Source organism: Oryx dammah, unplaced genomic scaffold (assembly GCF_014754425.2).
Source record: "Oryx dammah isolate SB20612 unplaced genomic scaffold, SCBI_Odam_1.1 HiC_scaffold_26, whole genome shotgun sequence".
Taxonomy (NCBI): Eukaryota; Metazoa; Chordata; class Mammalia; order Artiodactyla; family Bovidae; genus Oryx; species Oryx dammah.
The window spans coordinates 18,784,191-18,810,544 of NW_024070210.1; the positions used below are offsets into that span (position 1 = coordinate 18,784,191).

Here is a 26,354-nt window from a genome sequence, read left to right on the forward strand (position 1 = left end):
TTGCTCCCACTGGTAAAATATAAGCTTCTACACTAATAAAAATGTGTCCAACCAATCTATATGGTCATCTGAAATCTTATAGTTGCTTGTAGTCCTGAAATTCTCAGTGACAGCTTGACTTTGAACTTGAAATTAAAAAAAAAAAACTCACATAATCAAAGCAAATTATGAAAGTTCATCTAATTTCAGTCTACCTTGGGGTTTTGAAGGGGAACCACGAATGAACTGTCTAAACAAACTCCCATGCAGAGATTTATCTGAGGATGGCTATTGCTTACCTGTTTGTTTTACTGGCATAACTTGATCTTCAGTGTCTCTTGTTTAGGGTGGTAGATGTCCTCATCTTTCTTAGTTGGTGTAGCAAAGGTGAATGTAATCATACATCTTAGCATTACTTGAGTACCTTATCTCATCTTGCTTATAGTATCAGAATTTACAATCTTTTTTTAAAAAAAAAAAAAAAACAGGAAAAGAACCGGAAGGGACTTTGAAGATGATCAAGTTCAAGTCCTTCACTTTTCATTGGGAAAGATCAACCCAGAGAGACTGAGTTACATTCAAGAGAAGGAAATGGACATTGCTTGGAAGCAGATGTCTTAAGGGGAACGAAGAAAACTCTAAAGGGAGCTTAGGAGGAGGAAGCTGGCTGTCCTGGCTTTCCAGGTGCCTTGATGGTCGATGTCATAGTTTATCCTCCTTTCTTTATATAGCAATGGCAAACCATTTATATGCGAGGCCTTGTTCTGTTTTCCCTGGAACTGTTCATTTAATCCTCTTGACTACCTGTAAGGTAGGTGCTTGTATTACCCACAGTTTACAGATGAGGAAACTGAAGATTAGTAATTAAGGAATGTTCTTGAAGTCCCAGAGCTAATAAGGAGCCAGATTTTGATCCTTGGCAACCTGACTCCAGCACTTATACTATTTACTTTTAATATTGTTCTGCATTGCTCCTTGTATGTTCCATATATGGAATATAGGTATATATAGATATAAGTCTCTTCCTTTTTCTCAGGTCCACCTGAGAACTTTAAAAGGTAATCAGTCTTATTAAAAGCAATTTCAAAACTGACGAGTAAGCAGTTAGATCCCCCAAAGATAATTCCAATTAAAATTCTGTGCACAACTTTATAGAGAGCTCATCTTCTAAACTACCATTTCTAGACATTCCCTCCTGATGCCTATTAGGGACAAAGATCTACTTTCTTGCAACCTCGGAAATTGCAAGAGTTGTGTGAGTAGTCAGCACATCTATTGTTTTGTTGTTGCTTTTGTTAAGTATCAATACTCAAATATTAGTACAAAATAAATTAGAGTCAACAGGATGAAAATGGTCTGATTACTTTTCTCTGTCCTCAGCTCAGTAAACGCCACCCCAAATCCTTCAGAAATGTCACCTAATTTTCTGAATCCTAGCCCAAAGATAGGAGAATCAAACACAGTAGAACCTTCTAAATCTGTGGCAACATACAAAACCCCGGGGGCAGGGGGGAACTCTTTCTGTAAAGGTGATTATCGTTGTTGTCTACCTGTTGTTTTTTCCTACCTAGGACAGTCTAATCCTTTACATCTGTTACTGAGACTATGTAGAGAGCAGACCCTCTAATCACTATTAACACTGGGAGTGAGAAATTTGCATTTAATTTTCTTAAAGGTACTTTAAATTCACTAATACAATTTGCTACTGGTATTTTAGAGAGAAAGATTTAATAAAAACATGATGTTCACATCAATAGTATCCCTTTAAGTCTTCCTGCTTACCTTGCATCTCTCTTTGCACCTAATGGGCTGCAGCCTGGTATTGCCTTTATATAGCACTTGAGGGAACACAAGATCATTACTCAGGGAGAGAACTAAAGGCTGTTTGGAGGTTCTCACTTCATGGTGGAATAAAATTAATTAATATTATCCCAATATGCCTCCTGTTACCTCTGATGAATATCATCTTGAACTTGTACTTAAAGTTTGAGCAGACTCATGTGTTAGGAATTTTTCTATAGGGGATTTTGTTGACTTCTGGAAGTGAAGTTACTTGTGCCATGTATTTTCTGAATGAGGCATTTTTTTGAGTGGAAGCCTAGAGTAGAAAAGTCTGAACTCAATCCCTTTGTGAGTTTGTTTCCATGAATCTCTGCCATGGTTTCTCTATCCCTAGGATATGGACATTCCTTGTGTGTGTTAGTTGCTCAGTCATGTCTGACTCTTTGCAATCCCATGGACTGTAGCTTGCCAGGCTCCTCTGTCCATGGAATTCACCAGGAATGAATACTGGAGTATTCTCCAGGCAGGAATACTGGAGTGGGTAGCCATTCCCTTCTCCAGGGGATCTTCCCAACCCAGGGATCGAATCCAAGTCTCCTGCATTTCGGACAGATTCTTTACCATCTGAGCCACCAGGGAAACCCTGGACATTCCTTACCCTATCACAATACATAATCAACATTACCTAACCATGATTCTTCAGACAATCCCGTGAGATAAAATAGATTTTCTTTATACCTATTTTGCTGGTGAGGAAACTAAGGTTTGATCAGGTTAAATGACTGGTCTGAAGTTCCAGGGTCAGTAGGTGGTGTCTAGGTCTCTCTTGAGTGCGATCAGTCAAGGGCTTTGAGGTCTTTCACTCAAGACCTCACTGGATTGAAAGGAGGCATCTGATGCTGTAAAAACCAAACCAAATCAACCCAACCCAACCCAAACCAAACCGAACTCCTAAATCCCAGCCTATTATCCCCTTAGAATCCTGTTGAGAGGTAGCAGTGTCTAAGTTTTCATGAACTTCCCCAAAGAACTGAGGTTGACTGATGGTCAGTGTGATTGCTGGTGGTGACATTGGAGTCGGGTAGGTGGAGAGGGGAGGTGGCAGGGAGTGAAGACCTCAGACTCTGTCTTGGTCACATACCCAAGTACTTCTAACACTGAAACACTGAATTATATGATTCTGTTGTGCTTAATAAAAGTGATTTCTGACCATTTACTCAAAATAGGAAAAACCACATAGGGAAAATCGTTCAACTTGATTGATTTATAAAACAGCTGAGAATGACAGAAGATCCTTGTCAGAACTAAATTATTGGCTAAAAAGCATTTGCAATTAGGTTTTCAAAGTGTTTTAACACTGGCCCTTCGCCAATAACTAAGACTTAAATTTTTTTTAAGTTTTGAAATAGTTATCATACTTACAAACTTGCACAAGTAATACAAAGATTTTCCATATACTCTTCACCCAGATTCTTCAATTAACCACAGTACAATGATCACAACCAAGGAATTCACATTGATGCAGTACTACAGTCTACAGACTCTATTCATGATTGATTTACTCCATTATGAGTGACACAGACATTTTGCCTTTAAGCTGAGGTTTAAGCTAGTATGTAGAGTATAATATTTTCATTCATTTAGTGGCTAGGGACTAATAGCAACTCAGCCTTGTGAAGGATAGGATGAAATTAAACACAGGGTCAGTGGATTTATTTGGAATCTAGCTGGGCAAAGTAGACATTAGTAAGTAGTTAAAAACATATAAGAATTTCATGGGATGGTATGTGAGTATTTTTGCTGTGAATCACCGTAGTCAGGGAGATTTTCTTGGAGGAAGTCATCCAGATCAACAAAGAGCTGTAGCTAGACTATTGCTATTTAATCTGTAGGCAAGGGTGTCTGTTGTGAGAAGAGAATGAAGATAGTGCTGAATAAAAAGCAAAACTGGGAATCACAGCCTGAAATGTAAAATGGCAAAAATCACAGTATTTTTAAAAAGTGCTTAAGTATTGTTCTTTAGCATTTTGTCCATGTCCCTAGCATTAGTGCTTAACAAAACATATTGTAATTTTTTGGTAGTCTTTCTCATCAAACAGATGGTGTGTCTCCTTGAGGGCAAAATGATGTCATGCATGTCCCTCGGACAGTACCCGACACCATTGTGCCATAATTGTTTGTTGAGATAAACAGAACTGAGCAACGTTTCTGAACTAATTAGTGGAAGGATTTAGCATCTCCTTCTATGCACAGTGGATGCTCAAGAAATTTTCTTGGCAGAAAAGTTGAAGCCGTAGCTGGACACAGCATCCATTAGTCAAGTGAAGGAGGTAAATGAGAGCCAGAGGCAGTGGGGGTGGGGGGTGGGGGAGGGAGAGAGAATGAGGACGTGAAGATGGGGTGAAGGGCAAGTAGGAGATTTGTGGAGTGATGGAAAGTAAGCCTCCTTAAGGCGGCTGAGAGCGGAAGACTGAGATGTAACGGGACATTCCCAGTGGCCCCCATTGGCTCAGAAAGAGAAAATGGCTGTAGGAGCAAAAAGTTGGGAACCAACCAGCTACTTTCTAGGTGGCTTAATTAGGGTAGAAGAAGAATGTGTGTGTGTGTGAGTGTGTTTGTGTGTGTGTGTGGGGGGGTCAAAGGTAGAAATTTGAGGAAATCGAAGGGATGTGGGTTATGGTTATGAGACAGACTCACCAAGCAAGCAATGAAACAAGGCTGGGTGGGTGGGGATCTGGGCCACTCGGGAGGGACTGGAAGACTCCTGGCAGAGGGTGAAAGTCTGATGGATGCCCAACTTGGCAAGCACTCTCTGGGGGCTCTGGAGAAAGGCCAGCTGGTTCTGTTGCTGGAGTGAAGGGGCTGGAGGAGATGGAACAGTGAAGAGATGAGCAGAGGGGAGGGTGAGGAGGGGAGCCTGGGAAGGGACAGCAGAGAAACAGATCCAAGAAGGGGGCAGTGGGACGGGATGGGATGCAGAAGAAAGATTCAGGAACAGGGGTGTAGGGAGGACTTGGCGGTAGGTGGAAATGAGGCCCTTCTCAGTCTCCTTTTAAAAGCATCAGTGGATGGATAGAGTCCTGGCTTTGGAAGTGCATCAAATCCAGTCCTGTACATCTGACCAGTGATGCCTTGGGTACCAGAAGCAATGGGGGATGGGAAGGGGAGGTGCAACTTGGAAGAGGATGAGCAGCTCATTTGTTTTCTTTTTTTTTTTTTTTTTTTTAGCTCATTAGATTTTGAACTCTGTTCCCTGCTGGCTTGGCCGCTTTACAGTTGAACCCTCTCCTCTCCTCCCCTCCCCACTCAGAGTGAGCTGGACACCATGGGGAGACCCATATCTGCCCTCAGGAACTGCTTCTTGGGGTGAAATGTGATAGTCCTTGGTTTTATTGCTTATTTCTTTGTGCCGACTACTCCGTTCCAAAGACCAAAATAACCTGGCAGACTTCATTTCAGCTAGAAGCAAAATCCTTGCCTGACTGGTTCCCATCCAGGCTAAAGGGACCCACCTGGTTTGAACTCCCACCACGTTCCAAGGCTGACTCTGGGGATCACTGGGCTAGTTGAGGACTGGAACAGATATCTTGGCTTGATTTTCTTTCTGAGTAATTCTGGCACCCTGGGGCAGGATTGGGGATGAGAACGTATGCATGAAGCAGTGTCCTTTTCACCTTAGACCAAATGGGGCACCCGGTCCTGTACCATAGATACTACTCATTTCCATTTAAGTGACAGGTGACAGATTCTACCATAATGGTCCTTCTGGAGTACTTCAACAGGGAAAAGATTGTTTCATTTCTAAGTAGAGGAGAAGAAAGTAAAGTGAAAGTGAAGTCACTCAGTCGTGTCCGATTCCTTGTGACCCCGTGGACTGTAGCCCACCAGGCTCCTCCGTCCATGGGATTCTACAGGCAAGGATACAGGAGTGGGTTGCCATTTCCTTCTCCAGGGATCTTCCCAAAACAGGGATCAAACCCGGGTCTCCCGCATTGCAGGCAGACGCTTTACTGTCTGAGCCACATTTTGCTAATACCCAGTTTTGCCTGCTACGCTACCTAGGAATTAAAAATCCAGCCATGCCCTCTGTTTCTCGTGTCATTCTGTTGTCCAGGAGCAGCTGACCTCTCCTATTCCTGGCTGATGTTGAGCTGCTGGTGTTGAATGAAGGCACGAGGGACAACTAGTCTGTGCTCGTTGTGCATAGCGTGGCCTCATTCGTGTGGCAAATTGTTAGTTGTTTCCGTTTTTTTTCCCCCCCAGTTCATTTCATTTCCACCACTTCCTTAAATTGAAATCTTTCTTTTTTAGGCAGTTGTCCTGTGCTGTTGTTTTTTGTTTTATCTTTCATTGCCTTTCCCTCTGCAGTCAACGCTCTGACCTGGAGACTCCGGCATCCTTCAAGCAAGCCGTGTCTGAAGAAGGTGGAGAGAAGCCACGAGAATCAGCACCTCCTCTTCCTCTTCCTCCTCCTCCTCCTCCTCTTCCCTTGCCTGGCCCCCTCCTGCGCATGTGTTTCCGCCAACACAGGAGCCTAGATTGTGGACAAGCCTCCAGCGCAACTCAGCTCGGCTCAGAGAAGTCTCGGGAATGGCCTCACTTTGTGCAATAAGAAGACTTTTTTTTTTTTAATTCTCCATTACTTTTTTTTTTTTAAGTGTCTGTGAGAAAATATCCAGGTCAGACTGGAATCGCTCTACCGTAGAAATAACTGAACACAAACAGACTTACAGGGAAAAAAAAGAGTTAACTATTTTATTTATTTCAATATTTAAAAGAAAAGGTGCTGATGTGGCACAGTATTTTTGTTTAAAGTACCTTCAACTTTAAAAGTTAAAAGCAATTTTTGTGAAGACATGAAAATCAATAGAGGACTTACTGTAAAATAAAGACTGCCTATTAACTCTAAGGAAAAATACCCCACATTTTTAATAAGAGAATAAAGATCAACTCTGCTCTCTCAGGCTTTTTAAAAAGCCATTCATGTATGTTCTTTAGGTATTTTTATTTCTGCAAGTTGGAAGTGGTAAGTGAGGAGTGATCAGTTTTTTTTTTTTTTTCTTCTTCAAAAGTCTATTGAAAGTGTTTGATTATGTGTTAAGACTTGACTGAAATAAATTAGCCACAAGGGCTATCAGCAGTCTCTCCACTCCCCCCTAAAACAGTCAAACAAACAAACTCTCCCCTCACCCCAGGCAAGCCCCATTTATCTGATGTCAAGAAGCAGCCTGTCTTCTGGTTATCGTGTCTGATGAGGCCTAGTTCTGAAAGGAATTCCATCTAGCGATTAAATATATCTCTGCAAGTTCAACAGATTTAAACACAGACAGCTTTGTTTAAAATAACCCAGTGAAGAAAGAGAAAGAGAGGAGGAAAAAAAGAGAACAGAAAATAAGCATTTGCTGGGATGATATTGAGTCCGTTCCCTGACAACTCCTAGAGGAGACTTGCAAAGGGAGCCTTCTGCTGATCTGGCTTCTAGATGTCCCCAAGGGCGAGGAAGGCCAGCCTGACGGATGGAAAGCTCACATTCAGTTGCTGATGGGGAGAAGGCGGGTGAACTGGCCATGTTAGTGGCCGTGAACGTGGCCTATGAAACACATTCAACATTGTGTCTGCGGCCTAGTGAAGGAGCTGGGGTGACTGGCTGGGCCGCTGGGTTTTCTCCCAGTCTTATACATTCAGGCTCTTCAGTTTCCCTCACTGCTAAGCAGAGTCATAATAATCAATGTACCGTCTAATGCTGGATATTCCTCTCAGGAAAAGTCTTGGGTGACAGTGTTAGTGGGATGGTTCTGAGCCTGAGAATATCTCTTTCACCTTAGCGAGGGGAGTTGGAGGGGCACAGAATTCTTGCCAGTCCGTTCAAGGCCAGTCCCTGGGGGAGATCACCAAGAGTATCTTTTTTTTTTAATCATTTTGTTGTCCTTTCTGTGACATTTTCTGATAGAAAATGTCCTTTATAAAAATGATAATTATAATAATAATCCACTCTCCAACCAACTCCCACGAGTTATAACATGCGTAGAATTGTGATAAAGTTTTGCATAATGTAGGGTTTGTATCAAGTTTGTGTAAGTTTTGGTTAAAATAAAAGCCTGTTTCCAATGCTCCTATAGCATCTCTGTAAATGTTGCTTTTCCATCCTCATCCTGCATGAGTTCAACTTTCACACTGGCCTATAGTAGGGGCTCCTGAAAAGATTCTGCCCGTTTGCATGCCCAGGATCTGTTGAGCCCCATTGTTTTGTTTAGAAGCACAGTCCAGAACAGAGCTGCCACTGGCTTGGCTGATAGGTGGTGACTTGGAAAGTGAACGATGTCCAGGGTTGGTACCACCATCCGAGCTTTGAGTCCAGAGTTGCTGTTACCCACCCACCATCACCACAGCCACCGCCACCCTCTCCATGGCCAAAATGGAGCTATGGAGAGCTTGGTTATGTGTACTGACCTAAGATACCCATCCAATGTTGCTGACACACCGTGTGCTAAGATAGTTTTGCACAATAATGCACGATGTAGTGTGTGCTTGGGAAAAGCTGAGAGGTTAATGCTTCCACTTCCTGGAAGGTAGTGGTGTAGCCTCCCCAAGCTGCCAGTTGGCACAGCTGTAAACCTGCCCCCCACCCAAGATAAGTATCTCCTTGAGTCTGGAGGTGAACACTTCTCCGATGGGTCCTCTAGGTCAGAGTGAACCAGGCCAGCCTCCCAGGCCAGATTTGCCCCCTGAGCATTGCCAGCTCACACATAGGCCAGATGGAGATGGAACAGGACACTATGATTCTGCTGTCAGCATGTTCCATCTTCCTTTAGACATTATGGATTTTATACATTTCTCTAGCAGTAAAAAGGATATTCCCCCCAATATACCCTCCTTAGGGTTTTCTTCTTTTTACTGAGGGTGAAATATACATGATATTAAATTTACCATTTTAACTTTTTGAAGTGTATGGTCAGTGGCATTAATTACATTCACATTGTTGTGCAACCATCCCCACCATCCATCTCCAGAACTTTTTCATCTTTTTCAACTGAAGCTCTGTATCCATTAAACACTGCCCATTTCCGCCTCCCCAGCTCCTGTCAATCACCATCCTACTTTCTGTCTCTATGAATTCGATTATTTGAGGTACCTCATCTAAGTACAATCATACAGTATTTGTCCTTTTTGCCAGACTTGTTTCTCTTAGCATATCTTCAAAGTTCATTCATGTTGTAATATGTCAGAATTCATTCCTTTTTTTAAGATTGAATACCATTCCATTGCATGTATATATTACATTTTCTTTATCTGTTCATCTGTTTATAGATACTTGGAGTAGAAGTTTTGATCGTTTATTACACACTACCCACTTCCTGTGTATGCGTGCTAAGTACCTTCAGTTGCGTTCAACTCTTTGAGACCCCATGGACTGTAGCCCGCCAGGCTCCCCTGCCCATGGGATTCTCCTGGCAAGAATACTGGAGTGGGTTGCCATGCCCTCCTCCAGGGGATCTTCCCAACCCAGCGATCAAACCTGCATCTCTTATGTCTCCTGCATTGACAGGCAGGTTCTTTCCCATTAGTGCTCCTGGGAAGCCCACCCACTTCCTACAGTGACTCAGATTTGAGATGCCTAAATTCAGAGGTTACTGAGGGATTTGAATATCTTCTTAGGAGGGAAGTGATTGCACCTGAAATTCTTCTACTTTGTACCCTAGAAGAGGGCACTTTGCCTCCGAAGGGCAAATACTTTCTACCTAAAGTGTGTTTTGTGCTAGTGCTAAATCGCTTCAGTCATGTCCTACTCTTTGTGACCCCTCAGACTGCAGCCCGCCAGGTTTCTCTGTCCATGGGATTCTCCAGGCAAGATTACTGGAGTGGGTTGCCATTTCCTTCTCCAGCGGATCTTCCTAACCCAGAGATCGAACCCACATCTCTCTTGTCTCCTGTATGGGCAGGCAGGTTCTTTACTGCTAGCCCCACCTGGGAAGCTCATATAAAGTGTGTTTTACTTCATGACTAAAGGCTTTCTCTGTAGAGACTGTCTTTGGGATGCTCGTAGGGACAAGATATCTAGCATGGAGCTGTAAATGAGGACAGAGGAGACCCCGCAGAATCTAATGTCTCTAACGGCAAGTCATGAGGCAGAGACTGCCTTTTCTAAATGTCTGACGGTTTGTTATTGGCAAAGTACGCATATGCTTTCGGTCTGTTGGTGGTCACTGACCAGGAGGGTGGGGGAACGTGTACATGTGAGCCAGAGAATGAGAAAAAGAAGTCATTTCTCCTCATTCATTTGGAAATATTGAGTTGACCTAAAAATTTGTTGGGGTTTTTCTGTAAGATGTTTTGGAAAAAGTTGAACAAGCATTTTTGCCGACCCACTATATTAATTTCTATGAAGAGTTAGCTCTGGGTTTGAATTCAGATGCCTACAGGGCAGGTATCTTTAATGAGTAAAACAGGCCAGGGATGAGAAAATGAACAGTGCCAGGGAGGCTTTATGCTCAGCTTTGGGCACAGGGGGGATAACAGAGAGGGTTGACGGGGGGTATGGAGAGCCAGAGAGCTCCTGAGAGCACCTGTGCTCTGAATGAGGCAGCTCCCACAGCTCAAGGTGGTGCTGCCTGCAAGAACGTGACCCCAGGGTACCCAGGTCCTCTGGTTTTTCAAGAGGGGCCAAAATATTTAAATATTTGGGAGATCTCCCCATTTAAAAATGTTGGTTATAAATTGAAAACACTGAAGAACCACTTTGTGTGGAGGAAATCAAATGTGAGCATGTAGCAGATACCCTTTGAAGGCATTGGGGCAGCTCGCCAGCCAGGTGGTGAAAGTTGAAAAAGTTGAGGTTAAGTTGCCTGGACCAAACTCCATCATGACAGCAGATCCTTGACTTAGCCTGTGAGTGCGTCTGGTGGTATCCTGACTTAGACCTGTTACATGATGGGAACGGTCCTTGGGTGGCCCTCTGGATGGAGCTAGGTCATTATTCATCATGTGTTAGGGATTCAGGATGTGGTTCCAGGAAAAAATGTTCCCCCATCCAACCCTCTGAAAGATCTCCCATTTAAAACTCCAGGCACAGCTGTAAGTTTAAAGATATGTTTTTTATTTCACATTATTATTGATGATGAGTTATCTGTTATATCACATTCCTTTTATCCTTTTTTTCCTAAGAACTTCAAATTATTCCATATGATTAGAACTGAATTCACTTTATTGTATCCCCAAACCAGCAAACTCACAACTTCTTTTGATTTAAATAAAACATATTTATACATATATGATATCTTACAAAATGTCTTCTGAAATAAGTTACATATGAGATTCCCTGGTGGCTCAGACAGTAAAGGGTTTGCCTACTATGTGGGAGACCCAGGTTCGATCCCTGGGTTGGAAAGATCCCCTGGAGGAGGAAATGGCAGCCCACTCCAGTATTCTTGCCTAGAAAATCCCATGGATGGAGGAGCCTGGCAGGCTACAGTCTATGGGGTTGCAAAGAGTTGGACATGACTGAAATGACTTCATATCATATATCATGAGATGTAAAATACTTTTAAATTTAAATAACAAAAATTCTGGAGGGATATATATATATATTATGTATAATTATATTTTATTATATAAAGTATATTGATACTATATTATATTTATATTAAGGGGGCAGCAGAAGATGAGATGGTTAGATAGTATTACCGACTCAATGGACATGAATTTGAGCAAATTCCAGGAGATAGTAGAGAACAGAGGAGCCTGGCATGCTGCAGTTCACAAGGTCGCAAAGAGTTTCATCCAACTCAGAGACTGAAAAACAACAACAACATATTAAGTGTATTTTATATGTTATTATTATCATTCTAGAATTTTTATTTAGATTTCTCTTGTAAGTATTGTATATCTTTTATGTATCTTATTTCAGAGGACACTTTGTAAGAGAGTCAAACCAGATTTTATGCAAAGTGAAAGTGAAGAAACTGTGTTAGTTGCTCAGTTGTGTCCCACTCTTTGCGACCCCATGAACTGCGTAGTCCACCAGGCTCCCCTGTCCATGGGATTCTCCAGGCAAAAATACTAGAGCGGGTTACCAATCCTTTCTCCAGGGCATCTTCCTGACCCAGGATCAAACCCAGGTCTCCGCATTGCAGGCAGATTCTTTACCGTCTGAGCCACAGGGAAGCCCATTTTATGCAAAGCAGTATGCAAAAACTAGTCACTTGGGTCACAGTTGTTTTTTGGTTTTGTTTTGTCAGGGTGGAAAGAAGATTATTCCGAATAAGCAATTTGTTTTCCTTGTGGTTTATAATGGAGGGTTTGAAAACTTTTTCTATAAAGACCCAGACAGTGAATATTTCAGACTTTGTAGTTCAGATGTCTGTTGCAGCTACTCAGTTCTGAAGTTGTAGCATGAAAGCTGCCTGAGTTAGTATGTAAATGAAAGGACATGGTTATGTTCCAATAAAACTTTATTTACAATAATAGGCAGCTGACCAGACTTGGCTCAGGGGCCATTGTTTACTGATCCTGATTTAGAAAGCAACTATTATGCCGTTAAGTTGGGTGGTGATATTTTTCAGGTATTTTCCAGGTCTCAGGACTGAGGAAAAGAAGAATTTCAAATCATCAGGTGAAGGGCTAGGAGTGCATTCCAGGGTCAGCAATGGCTGCTGTTTTGAGATCTATGTGAAGAAATGTTTCAGAGCCAAAAATTCCATCACAAGATTTGAGAGAGCTGTCTACCAGAATTTCCAGCTTGAGTCCCAAATACAAACTGCAACAGTGCAGAGCTTACCTAAAGAATCTGTCAATAATCCAACCAGCCTATGTACTAGTCATATATAATAGTGACTCTGGGGACATGATGACTAATATGGTTCATCTCTGGTAACTTAAGTAGGAAAAAAGGCCAACTTTAAAATAGTTAGGTTTGTGCAGATGGTGCCTACGGGCCTGGTGAACGTAGGCAGTAGTGTGTCATCTGTATCAGATAAATCATAAGGGGCACTTAGTGGAGCCTGACACAGAAGGTGTGGAGTTGCTGTCGTTAGAGAAATGGTCCCTCTCTGGTGACTACTGATTCTTCTGTGATTGTGTGGCTCTCTGAAATTGTTAATTGTGGGGGTATTGGGGATGTTACTGTGATACCTTTCTTCCTAAGAACTCAGACTTGCATGGTCATATTCAGGATCAGGAGACTTCGCCCACCTTCTTAACTTCACATCCCCAAAGAACTGATAAGAAATCATTTCCCTGCTTGGATGGTGGAGAAGATTCCTGATGCTAGGCATCCTATTGAATTAAAACCTTACAAATTGAATAGGAGATTATCCTGAAGGCTAGTCTATGAGCTAGTCATGCTACGTGGCAGCATCCATGTCAAATTTATCCATGATGTCCTCTTTAGCCCTTGCTAGAAGAAGCTCAATTGTTTGGAAACATACATAACTTTCAGATCTCAGGATATCTTTTAGTGGTGCTTAGAGGAGAGTGAAAAAGTTGGCTTAAAGCTCAACATTCAGAAAACGAAGATCATGGCATCCGGTCCCATCACTTCATGGGAAATAGATGGGGAAACAGTGGAAACAGTGTCATACTTTATGTTTTGGGGCTCCAAAATCACTGCAGATGGTGATTGCAGCCATGAAGTTAAAAGACGCTTACTCCTTGGAAGAAAAGTTATAACAAACCTAGATAGTATATTCAAAAGCAGAGACATTACTTTGCTGACTAAGGTCTGTCTAGTCAAGGCTATGGTTTTCCCAGTGGTCATGTATGGATGTGAGAGTTGGACTGTGAAGAAGGCAGAGTGCCGAAGAATTGATGCTTTTGAACTGTGGTGTTGGAGAAGACTCTTGAGAGTCCCTTGGACTGCAAGGAGTTCCAACCAGTCCATTCTGAAGGAGATCAGCCCTGGATGTTCTTTGGAAGGAATGATGCTAAAGCTGAAGCTCCAGTACTTTGGCCACCTCATGCGAAGAGTTGACTCATTGGAAAAGACTCTGATGCTGGGAGGGATTGGGGGCAGGAGGAGAAGGGGACGACAGAGGATGAGATGGCTGGATGGCATCACTGACTCGATGCACGTGAGTCTGAGTGAACTCCGGGAGTTTGTGATGGACAGGGAGGCCTTGCATGCTGCGATTCATGGGGTCGCAAAGAGTCGGACACGACTGAGCGACTGAACTGAACTGAACTGAACTGATTGCTAAATTCCCCTACTTATTTGCAAGTTTCCTTAAAAGAGACAGGGGTTGAGTTGGGCAGGTTGTATATTAGTTCCTTTTGCTGTGAGCTCTGCCCTGTGAGCACATCTGAGTTCACCCACTTGTCAGTTCTTAGGCATAGACTGGAAGGAGAAAGAGTCTTGAGACCAAAAGTTAGAGAATCCTCTTATGACTCAAGTTAATGTGTGGCAGAAACCAACACAATACTGTAAAGCAATTATCCTCCAATTGAAAATAAATAAGAGAAAATCCTGTTTATATTTTACATAAACATGGTGTGAGCAGCACTCTCCTTTTTGTGCTTACGCCAGATATTTCCTTATACCAGAGTAGAAGATACTTGATGAGAGGTGATAACAGTGGTCATCAATGGTTTAGCACCAACCTGGCTGATAACAATTATGTTGACTGTGCTGTTAGTGATCACCTGGCAAGGCACAATCATAGCTGAGATGGATCTGGAAGTCCTAGTAGAATATTAGTTGAAGGAGTGTTGTGTTGTTTATTTTTAAGTAAGCATGATACCAGGATGTGTTATATTGGGAATACTGGGCAAGGGCTGGGAAGTACTTTTCCACCCCTGTTTAATATTTGATACCACCATGTTCAAATTAGCTGAAAATAACTGTGTAAAGTTCCCTCTAGTCAAGGCTATGGTTTTTTCAGCAGTCATGTATGGATGTGAGAGTTGGACTATAAAGAAAGCTCAGGGCTGAAGAATTGATGCTTTTGAACTGTGGTGTTGGAGAAGACTCTTGAGAGTCCCTTGGACTGCAAGGAGATCCAACCAGTCCATCCTAAAGGAGATCAGTCCTGGGTGTTCATTGGAAGGACTGATGTTGAAGCTCAAACTCCAATACTATGGCCACCTGATGCAAAGAGCTGAGTCACTGGAAAAGACCCTGATGCTGGAAAAGATTGAGAGCAGGAGGAAAAGGGGAAGACAGAGGATGAGATGGCTGGATGGCATCATCGACTCAATGGACATGGGTTTGGGTGGACTCTGGGAGTTGGTGACGGACAGGGAGGCCTGGCGTGCTGCGGTTCATGGGGTCACAAAGAGTCAGACACGACTGAGCAACTGAACTGAACTGTGGAAAAATCAAAATATGCAAAAAAGATTATTAACAACATGTTTAAAGGGGTGGAAAATAAATCCTTTAAGAAAAGGTTAAACGATTTGGGCTTGTTTAACTTGAGGAAGAGATTAATGGGTCATTTAATAACCATTATTTGTATCATTGAGAAAAAAGAGGCTGACCAGTTGCTTCTGGTCTCTAGAGAGGACAAGAGGAACACCTTGGGCCTTCGAACAAACTGACGAACTTCTTTTGCCATCAAGGGTTTTTGACAATTGAGGCTGAAATAGAACTCGCTGCTGGTCAAGCATTTCTCCTGCGTAGAATTAGGGGAATGGACCAGATTACCTCTTGGGGGCCAACCTGGCTCTGCAATGCTTTGAACTGCAGCTGGGCAACCTGAAAGAGTACCTGACTCACCACCAAGGAATGGGAGACAAGGGAAAAATTAGTCTCATGAGTGCACATTATGATTACTAAGATACACTTCTACACTTGCTCCTATGCATCCTGGAGCACTGTCCCAAGCCTGCATGGGGACTCTTCTTGTTTTGATAGTGTGAGACACCAGCTGGAGGGTGAACACAGTGGCGAGAGGCATTTTCCTTCAGAGAAATACCCAGTGTGGGCAAAAGGAAGTAAAAAGCAGCGGAAAAGGACAGTAAGGCCAAAAAGCCAGCAAGTAAAAGCGGTTCTGCTGAAACTCCATCTGAATTCCCATTTCTCATGTGGTTGGACCCCACCATGTCCAATGTCAGCCTTGGCACATGGACTTCATAGTTGCTCATAGGGCCTGGAAATTATTCTCAGCTGGATTTTGGTCGAATGACCTCGCTGACATTCCTGGTTGTGTACTCTCTTCTCCCCAGCTTGGTGGGGAAAGAAAGGTCTTATTAGAAGAGAAGGTTAATTTTTATATTTGTATGTATTATATAAAAATTCTGTTTGGGAGAGGGGGTGATCAGGATGCTTTCTAAACTTAGACAAGTTTTGTTTGGTATTTGATTCAAAGAAGTAGCAAGGATTGTACTGCATTTAGTGCGTGAAGTCAACTTTCTGTGGTCCAGAAGTATAAAAGAGGTTGGAAATGGAGGTGACTTGTGTAAGAAGGGGTGGGGGAGGGGCGTGATGAATTGCTAGCATTAACACTTATGCTGAAACTTCTACTTGGCTGGTGGTTTGAAATCTGGAAAACTCTTTTAGTTAAAATAGATCGTTTTCCCTCCCTAGACATCAACATTTCATCTATAATTGAAAAATAGATCAATGCATTTTGACCACATACTGTTACTTTGCATAATGACCCTCTAGTTATTGGCTTGTTTTATGCTACTGATCAATTAATCAAACATTTGTCGAATGCCTTCTGTGTGGCAATACTGTGCTAGGTTTTGCAGGACATAGAAGATGAGCAAAGGGGAATTGAAGCAAACTTTGGGGGATATTTTCTATGTGCTGTAGGGGCTTCCCTGTGGCTCAGATGGTAAAGAATCTGCCTGCAATGCGGGAGACCTGGGTTCAATCACTGGGTTGGGAAGATCCCCTGGAGAAGGGAATGACAACACACTCCAGTATTCCTGCCTAGAGAATTCCATGGACAGAGGAGCCTGGTGAGCTATATAGTCCATGGGGGTCACAAAGAGTCGGACACACCTGAATGACTAACGCTATCTGCTGGTCATCAGTGGGCTTCTTATAGATGTTAGCTTGTGAAGGCCATGTTTAGTCCTTTCAACTTAAGATTATTATTCCTATTTCACAGAGATGGAAATTGGAGCTCAGGGAGATGGAACTGATATAGCAGTCACAACTGGGAGCGTCTGCTATTTCTAATCGAGGATTTTCTGGCCCTGAGACTCTGTTCACTGTTATAAGACATCTTTTCTGCTCATAAGGAGGAGAGACAGGTGGTTAGTATATTATTTAAGACAAGACCACCTAATTTTGTGCCAAGTTGGTGCAAAATCTAAGTATCAGCAGAGTGCAGACTGAAGTAGGTCTTCATGGAAAGATGAGTAGAGTCAGGTGGGCAAAGAGAAGGCAGGCAGCTGACAGCAATAGTGGGGAATGCCAGGACAAAAGTTCAGAGGTGCCAGTGACACTAGGTTTGAAGCCCATAAAGATGAGCCTGAAGGGCATGGGGGAGGTCCTGGGCTGTAGAGAGACTTAGTAATATAAGTAGCATCTGCATTATGGTGGGGCCTGATCCATAGCAAATGAAAATCAGGAATGGGAGAAAGTCAGGGGTGTTTTGAGTTCTTGAGCAGCAGAATGTGATGTTTAAGATGGTTATGTGAGCAGAGCCCCCCTACGCATGTCAAGAAGTTTGGGTTTGTACATGTTTCCCACTAGACTGCCTCTGACCCTGTCCTAATTGTAGGATCCTAATGCTTATGGGGGAAAGAGGCGATCAGAATTCCTTCGAAATGACTTGTAACAGAACCCCAGTATATCTTCTCTTCTGTGTGACACTGTCTAGCTGATGAAAGGTTCATCTTGCTTGGTATCAAATTGTTCTGTGGGCATTTCCACTAAGTATATCCCGAAACCAGAGAACCTGCTGTTATACTACTGACTGCTTTGCAATGCACTTGGAGAGGAGTATGGGATATCCTGAGAGGCTAGTTGGCCCAAGAGAGCTTTGTATCTAGAGACCAATTGAAATTTGGGATCAAGATCTATAATTGTCTTGCTAGTCAAGTTAGAGAAAGGGTTTATTTGCATAGGTACCCTTTAGACTGAAAGGTCAGTGAGGAAAATCAAGGAACCCAGGCTTAGATTCTGGCTATGGCCTTTGTTTGGGTGTAGAAGCTCTATTGTCTGGATACCCTTAGCTGATTTACATGTTGGAGGATCAAGAAGTTGTGAGGCTGCAATCTCCTGTCCCCACTTCCGTGTCTCTATCCCAGGCTCATACTCCACACTTCATCTTGTTGACAGGCTCCTCACTGGCCCCCAAGGCTGGAAGAGTTGTAGCCAGGTGTGAGGAAAATGGATTATGAGTCCAAAGACCATGGGCCACAGTGGCCAAGGATGGATGGATGGCTCTTCCTAAGCCACAGCCATCACATTCTCCATGGACTCTTTCTATCAGCCTGGACAGGGTTAGCCCTGGACCACTTAGCAGATGAGAGACCAAAACTCAGAAGGGTTAAATGACTTGGCCAAATCTACACAGAAGTGGGAGGGCCCAGATTGAGCTTCCAGGTCTTCTTTCTGATATTCCCATGAGTGTATTTTCATGCTTGTCACTTGCCTGTAATGTTCAGTGACAATTGCCTTGGCTTTAGGCACAGCTAAAGGTGGAAGAGCCCTGGACTGAAAAGGTTGTTTGGGGAATTCTCTGGCAGTCCAGTGGTTAGGGCTCTGCTCTCCCACTGCCAAGGGTCCAGGTTTGATCTCTTCGGGGAACTAAGTTCACACAAGTTGTGCAGCGTGGCCCAAAACAAAGAAAAGTGTGTGATCTTGGGACTTCTCTGGTGGTCCAGTGGTTAAGACTCTGTGCTTCCACTGCAGGGGTCTCAGGTTTGATCCCTGGTCAGGGAACAAAGAGCCCATATGCCACACAGTGGGGGGAAGGAAAAGAAAAAACCGTTTATCTGACAGCACAGAATTGAAACCCATAATAGAAGAATATCCACCTTCCCTGGCAAAAATGATTGGATGGCAGCCTCTGAATCTACCCCTTCCCCTCCGATCCCCCAACGTTGATGTAGCACCTGGGCCTCTTACAGCACCGTCTCACTAAACTCTTTCAAAATTGCTCTCCCCTTCATCTGCCTTCGGACTGTAACATTGCCGGGAATCTGTTGTAGCCAGTGTTCCGGGGCTGAGTTTTAACTGCCTCTAGTGCGATGTTCTGGGAGTTTCATGTATCCATCTATAGCACTTACAAACTGGCTTGAAATTTCGCTGTGTGCCTCGCAGGCACTGCCTCTAATGGTGAGTGAGATCTATCACAGGCAGCCCCGAGAGCGGGCTTAGCCCCGCAGAGGCTGAGAAGGTTGGCTTCTGGAGAAGTCTTTCTGCCTGGTGATTGACTCAGGGAGACAGAGCATCAGAGACGGCAACTTGCCCTCCCTGCTCCCTCTCCATTAATTCCAGGAAAGTCTGCAGCTGCTCCCCACTGCTTCCGCACCGTCCTGGTCTCTCCACTGTGCTAATCACAGCTCATTTCTGCTGCATGCCTCATTTGGGAGAAGAGCGCTCCAGGGCTCCCAGAATGTGAAGAGAAGGAAGCGAAGGACGGTTGGCCAAATGGGTCAGCCCACTGCCACTGGGACTGTCACTCTCCTCCCCAGAAGGCCCCTGTGCCTTGTCCAGGGCTCACTGGGTGAGAGTCTCCCCTTGGGCTTTACCCGGGACCAGGTGGGGCTGGCTTTGGATGCTAAGAAGAGAAGGGAGACCACGCTCACTGAGCACCAATTGCATGTCATTGTGTGTGTACGCTCAGTCGTGTCCGACCCTTTGCGACTCCATGGACTGCAGCCCACCAGGCTCCTCTGTCCATGGGATTCTCCAGGAATGCATACTGGAGTGGGCTGCCATTTCCTCCTCCAGGGGATCTACCTGACCCGAATATTGAATTCGCATTTCCTGCATTGGCAGGATGAGTCTTTACCGTTAGAGCCACCTGGTTCTCTAATTTCCTTACTTCCTTAAATGACCTGTGACATTGGGCCCATTTTACAAACTGGGGGAATTGAAGTGGAGAAAAGTTAAATACTAATTTGCTCCAAACTCGGCAAAGGCATTTGTCTATTTGATTTCAAAGGCTGTGCTCTTTCTTGCCATTTTTCTTTCTTTCTTTCCGTTTTAACCATTGCCCAGGGAGGGAGACCCTCCCACATCATCCTCCTCTTTCCTTTGGCTTCTGTTCATTCTTTTTCCTCTCCCCAGCCTCCTCCGGGAACCTGACTTTTTTCTGTAGAAACCAGAGTCTCATTGGCTCTAGGGTGAATCCATCCTCGTTGTTACCCAATGGCTGGCCAGCTCTGTGGGTTTAGGCATATGCTAATGAATGCAGGTTTCCCAGTAAAGGACAAACTGGCAGTTGCAAACAGCCAGCTGCCCTGGGCAAGCTCCTCGTGCCGGGCAGCTCTGTAGGACCATTTTAGGTGGCTGTGAGCCTGTCGGGAGGGAAGCAGAGTTCTCTCTCTTCTAGGCAGGGAACTTCTTTTCTGGGACTTCTTTCCCTTTCATTACTTCTTTTTAAGACTCCTGGGCCTCATTTGGTTAACCTTCCAAAGAAACTCAATCTCCATCTTTGTAACTAAGGAATCTAACCTGGTATTGGTCAGAGGATCTTGAAAATTCCAGGGTGCCATTTTCGTGAGAATGTGACTTTAAAAAAATTTACATTTTTCCTCCATCCCCCTGTCTTCCTACCTTATTCCCATTGTCCAACAAAGGAATGTTTCTAAGCAGAGTACCCCATCTGTGAAAGCCTTAGAGCTATCCCTTCTGGAAACTTCTACCTCCCAGGAGTCTGTTGAAAAGGGAGCAGGATGCAGAGTGGGTGGTACCCAGGAATATTTTGGCCGCGGGGTTCCAATGTGCATTCATCCTTCCGGAAGGCAGAATCTGGGAGGAGTCAGCTGGTGAGGTCCCGGGGGCTTTTGTCTGCAGCGGTGAATGGATGAGAGAGGGGCAGCAGGAAGCAGGACGCCAGCCCCCCTCAAGGGGATGCTCCCAGGGGCCCATCCGAGCTGCGAAAAGACTTAGCAGGCCTGGGTGAAGGTCCCAGCCTTGCTGCCACCGTGCCCTGTGACCCAGGGCCCATCGTTTCACAAGCTGGGCCTCAGTTTCCTTGTATTTTTTAAAGAAGGGGTTGGACCAGGTGGTCCAAGGTTCACTCTGGTGCTGACAGTCAGAGGCTCGGATGGAGCAAGTCAGAAATGTGACATCAGCCTCTCCTGTCTAAGAGACTGGTTTGCATTTTAACTGTGGCCTTTTGGAGGTCAGGTTTTTAAGCCCCTGGGGTCGCTTCGGTGGTGGAAGTTTCAGGCACTGTTACAGAGGTCGGTGGAGGGGAGGTGGCAGTTTATATCCCTGCCCCCCAACGACTCCCCAGCATGACCGCTAATCATGGAGGTATAGACGCCTCCTCCATTCTCTGTCCACTCGCCCCCGTGACTCCCCTGGCCCCTCCGCTCCGTCCACCTCATCCCTGGCTGAAGAGGCAGATGGAGACTCGGCTGGGTCAGAGGTAGACCAGCATCTTCCCGGTGGGTCTGGGCACCTGTGGAATGCACACCTGCCGAGATTTGAGAATTGTTGCTGTTTTCCCAGCTCTGACTTCCAGAGTCAGGGCCCGCTGTCCCACCCTCTGGGCCCGATTCAGACGAAGTTGTGTTGGTCCCCATCTTGCCCTGTCCTAGGCTGTCAGGTGCAGAGGCCTCAGACCTGATCCAAAAGAGGATGAAGTGGTGACATGGAGACTCACTGCAGGGACCTCAGAGCTCCCGGGCGCCGGCGGGCATGAGGCTCTGGACTCCCAGCGCTCCCAGCTGAGCACTCTCTCCCCTCGCCTCCAGCTGCCCCTTTCTTTAAGCTCGGTTTCTCCCCCTTTCGGTTTCAGGGAGCTAATTAACTCCTTTGCCTTTTAAGCCCTTCCAGTTCCTCACCTTTAACTCTGTGAAGGTGGGGTTTGGAGGGGGCCTGACCTGGTTTTGCCCTAGGATAATTCGGGACTGCATTTAATCCCACATCCTAGATTAGCTGCCAGGCTGGGACAAGCCATCCCCCCAGATCCTCACACCACCCTGCGGAGCCCTCAGGTTCTCCGCCCCCCTCACCTCAGTCCCCCTCGCCAAGCAGCCTGCAGAATGGACAGGGCACAGCCCGTGGTGGAGAGGGAAGCAGGACCTCGGTGGAGAGGGAAGCAGGACCTCAGCGCAGGTGGGCAGCCTCTGACCTGGGGAGCTGCTGGATGGTCAGTGCACGCTGGAGCGCTGCTCATCGCACCCCCACCCCCTGACTCTGTGCATCAGTCTCTCCCCACTCCTGTTTCCTTTGGCCCGGTCGTTACCCGAGGCGGGGTTGGGGTAAGATGTGATCGGCATCTCGCCTCTGGTGGTCCTGAATAAATGACCTCACTGCTCTGAGCTTTAGTTTCCAGCAAATGGGGCCAGTGACACCTGAGTCGCAGGTCGTTTTAAGAATTAAATGAGGACCTGTGTTCAGAGTGCCTAGCACCCAGGAAGCACGTTGATAAATGGTAGCCATTAGTAGTAATCATACTAATATCCCTCTAGGGAAGACTCGGAGAATTGAGTTTCTGCATCTTGTTAAAAATTCAGCTAGAATTCTGGTTGTGTCTCCTGAATAAGCAAGGACCCAAATCTCTTTTCTAGGTTCTTATTTTCATTCTCTTACTCGTTCCTTCTAGCTTCCTTCTTCGTTGTCTCTCACCTCTCTCTGTATCTCCTTTCTTCCTTCCCTGGTCCTTGCCCCAGCATTGACTAATTCTTCTGCTTCTCAGTCTTTCTCCTCTGTTCTCATGATGCTGGAACCTGTGATGACTTCTTTTCTTATTCATGAGCTGAAATGCATCCTGGCAGTTCTGAAAGCTGGTGCCATCAGCCTTTCTGTTCTCTGTGAGTTCCACCTCCCACCCCCCGGAAGACACTGCAGCCCCCTGGCTGCGGGCTCCCCTCCTGGCTTCAGGGTCTGCGCCACCCGTGGAGATGAGAATTTTCCCACACTGGTCCTTTGCCATCTTGGTTCTTACTTACTTTCTATTCTTCGGGTTCCCCACCACCAGGGCAGTGGACTTGTGAGTCTGTGACTCAGTGGAGAGGTCTGTGCTGCAGATATCAATCTGGGAATGACAAGTGTGAGATGATATTTGAGGGAATTGAGTCAAACTAGATAAAGAGAAGAGTCTGGAGTAAAGAGGAGGATCCAGCAAAGGAAACTGAGAAAGGACAGCGGGGAGATGGGAGGAAGGCAGGTGAGTGTGCTGAGGAGAGAGAGTCCAGGAAGGTGGAGGCACAGGCCCTGCCAAGGAGCTGTGCTAAAAAGAGGAGCGGGACCTGGGCCCTTGATGGAGGCAGATGCTCGGTCAGGGTCTCCTTGGGAGACGGGTGCTCTTCTAGCATATTTGGATTTTTTAGATTTTTTTTTTGTGTGTGTGGTAAAAGTCTCATAAAACATACTACTTTAGCCATATTTAAGTGTACAGTTCAGCGCACTAAGTGTGTCCACGATGTTGTGAAGCTCTCACCATCATCTGTCTCTTGAATTCTTCCCCTTCCTAAACTGAAACCCTGTCCCCATTAAACACTGAGTCCCCATTAAACACTGAGTCCCCAACCCCCCTCCCCAGCGCCTCCACCTCTTGGCCCCTGGCATCTACCAGTGTACTTTCTGACTCTAGGAGTTTGACTAGTCTAAGTGTCTGGTATAAGTGGTGTCGAACAGTATTTGTCTGCACCTCATGGATATTGGTGCTTCCCTGGTGGCTCAGATGGTAAAGAATCTGTCTGCAATGCGGGAGACCCAGGTTCAATCCCTGGGTTGGGAAGATCCCCTGGAGGAGGGCATGGCAACCCACTCCAGTATTCTTGCCTGGAGAATCCCATGGACAGAGGAGTCTGGCAGGTGACAGTTCACGGGGTCCCAAAGAGTTGGACACAACTGAAGTGACTGAGCAGGCAGGTATGCAATGTATATTGGAATGCATTTTTAAGGTTAACTTATTATATGTCCTACAAACAGACTGTACTTTCTTTCTTCCCCCTGCCCCCACCCCGTTCTTCCAGCATATTTGTATGCTGGCAGAACGATTGACTAGAAAGAAAGAAATTGATGTTTCAAGAGGGAATTATAAAAGGAACAAAGTTCCCAGGAAGGTGTGAGAAGTCGGGCTCGAGGCACAAGTAGGAGCTGGGAGAGTTGTTCCTGGTATCAAGAAGGAGACAAGTATAGGGGCACAGGGGTGAGGAGGTGGGTGGAAGCATGTGGAGAAGATGAGAAAGTTTTATTCTTATTACTTATGTATTTTTTAATATGTCTAAGTCAACAAGAAGAGTGTGAGGAAGGGCCATGAGGTCTGGGAGATGTGAGAAGCTGGAACAATGTGGGAGAATGGTTTGCCAAGTTTTGTGGTCACCACTCAGGGTAGACTGGTTAGCTCAGTGGTGTGATTTTCTAAACCTGGGTTCAGCATGGAGCCCATGGAGGGTTGGGCTTATCTGGAGTTAGGGTGAGTAGGAAAGAGGGAGAAAGGGGTGAGCAGGTAAATGCAAGGGTGTGATTTCAGGGATGGATATGGGGTCAATGGCTATAGGCTTATGAGAGGTGGTAACCGAGAGGATGATAAGTGGTATGAAGTGTGAAGTCAATGTGTTGGCACCCTTGACCCATGAATTGATGGAATCCTCAGTAAGTTGGAACCAAGCTGGTTATTACTACTTGTGCTCTTTTGATTTTAGCTCAAGTATATCCCTCTTTAAAATAATTGAATAAACACTAAAATAGTAAATGGTGAAAAGCAATGCTTGTTCTAGGGCTGTTGGATTCACTCATCTTTCAAAAGTGAAGTGAAGTTGCTCAGTCGTGTCCGACTCTTTGCAACCCCATGGACTTTAGCCTACCAGGCTCCTCTGTCCATGGGATTTTCCAGGCAATAGTACTGGAGTGGATTGCCATTCCCTTCTCCAGGGGATCTTCCCAACTCAGGGATCAAACCCGGGTCTCCCGCATTGTAAACAGACGCTTTACCGTCTGAGCCACCATCTTTCAAAAAGTCCAGTTTAATTAGGCTGCAAAGATCGTCAATGATTCATGATGACACAGTGGAAATGACATCTTACGTCTTTTCTACCCCAGTCAGATCAGTCCCACAAACACTGGGATGGGCACTTGTGTTTGTTCTCATTAACACAAAGGAGATATTCTAAGTGTGCTGCCGTCTGAAAGGCCTTATCTTGGAGACGGAGTATGTGTTGTCTTTCTCTGGCTGCTGGAGGGAGGCTAAGGCCTCCTGTTTATGCACAAGACCCCTAGGTCGGTGGCAAACAGAACTGCTCTCAGGAAGACAGCTGATGTCTGGACACTGGCCAGTATGAATTGATGTCCTTTGTATCCAACAATCACAGGACTGCCTGAAACACTTAAGAGTATGTTGACAGTAGGCTCTGAGGTTGAGAGAAATACAGAGTTTCTGGGAATGGGAATAGAGGTTGATTTGTTAGTGCCAAGCCAAAGCCAAAGAGTGGGAAAACCTTGCCTTGGGAAAGAATGTTTTCCATTTTAGTAAAGCAGGAGCACATACCCTATCGTTGTGGTCCTCACAATAGAAAGATGAGGTGGGCAGAAAAGATTTTGGAGCCCTCATTTGACCAAGATGGATTCAAGGTCAGAGTAGCCGGTCAGCTTGTCCGTGGTCCTGCACACTGGCCTCATGGCATAGCTTGCTGTGTGCAGGAGCCTCAAGGAGAATCTAGGAAGCAGAGGGTCATCTAGTGCAACCCAAGGACCTGGCATCAGGGTCTGCATGTTTAAGCCCTCTCCAGGGTACTCTGGAGCTGGAGAGCCACTGGGTCAGCAGAATGGCCTTGCCGTGGCCTGAGCAATTGGGTGGGCCAGTCCATGGGGTCGCGAAGAGTCCACCCTAGGAACTTCTACTGGGGACACTTCTATAGGGACACGACTGAAGCGACTTAGCAGCAGGAGCAGCAGGAGCAGCAACTAATATGTCCTCTCTGCGTTCTTTGTTCTCCAAAGAAAAAGGAAAAATTCCCACTGAAGACAGGAGAGTGACAGAGGTGGGTTATTGGGACGTGTGTTGAAGAAAGGGAGCAGAATATGACCTTCAAGGAGACTGAGAGACTGGGTAGAGGGCGCCCCAGTGGGTAAGAACCCGAACAAGGTAACCTGGTTCAGATCAGCCCACTTGGGGCCTCATCCACAGAGCAACTTTCGACTTGCCATACCCATCTGAGCCACGGAGATCTGCCCTAGACAATGGCCACGGGGTGCTTCTGGGGAGGCCGTGAGCATTCTTTCTGCTGTCATTCTTAAAGGTGGCACATAGCAGGTACACTGGGTGTGATTGGGCAGTTTGCCCAGCCTCCTCTCAGCCCTTTGGTTTCCTTGTCTGCATTAGAGAGCAGAAATGTCTTCCCAGAAGTAGACTGTTTGGGCTGGACTTGAAGGCTGAATAGAAGTTCCTAGGGTGGGCACAAGGGCAAGTCATATTTCATGGATCCTTTTATTCAGATGTGAATGGATGGAGCCACTCATTTAGTGAGAGTCTTGTTGATGGAGAGGTAGGGAGGGAAGTCAGAGTAGAGAGAAAGAA

General features: G+C 45.3%; 1 protein-coding gene across 3 annotated transcripts in view; it reads left to right on the forward strand.

Annotated features, from left to right (window-relative positions):
• The window catches only part of DPF3 (double PHD fingers 3), a 292,610-nt gene that overhangs the window by 227,807 nt on the left and 38,449 nt on the right, over positions 1–26,354 (forward strand). Inside the window, exon 10 of one of the 3 annotated variants that reach the window (XR_005718633.1) lies at positions 6,130–7,877. The exons of 1 other annotated variant lie outside the window; for it this stretch is intronic. Coding sequence is in view for 1 of the 2 variants with exons in the window: in XM_040226151.1 (XP_040082085.1) it covers positions 6,130–6,299 (170 nt within the window). In the remaining variant the exon portion in view is untranslated. Of the gene's footprint in view, positions 1–6,129; positions 7,880–26,354 lie in introns of those variants that run through there. One more of the 3 variants, XM_040226151.1, reaches the window with a different exon arrangement.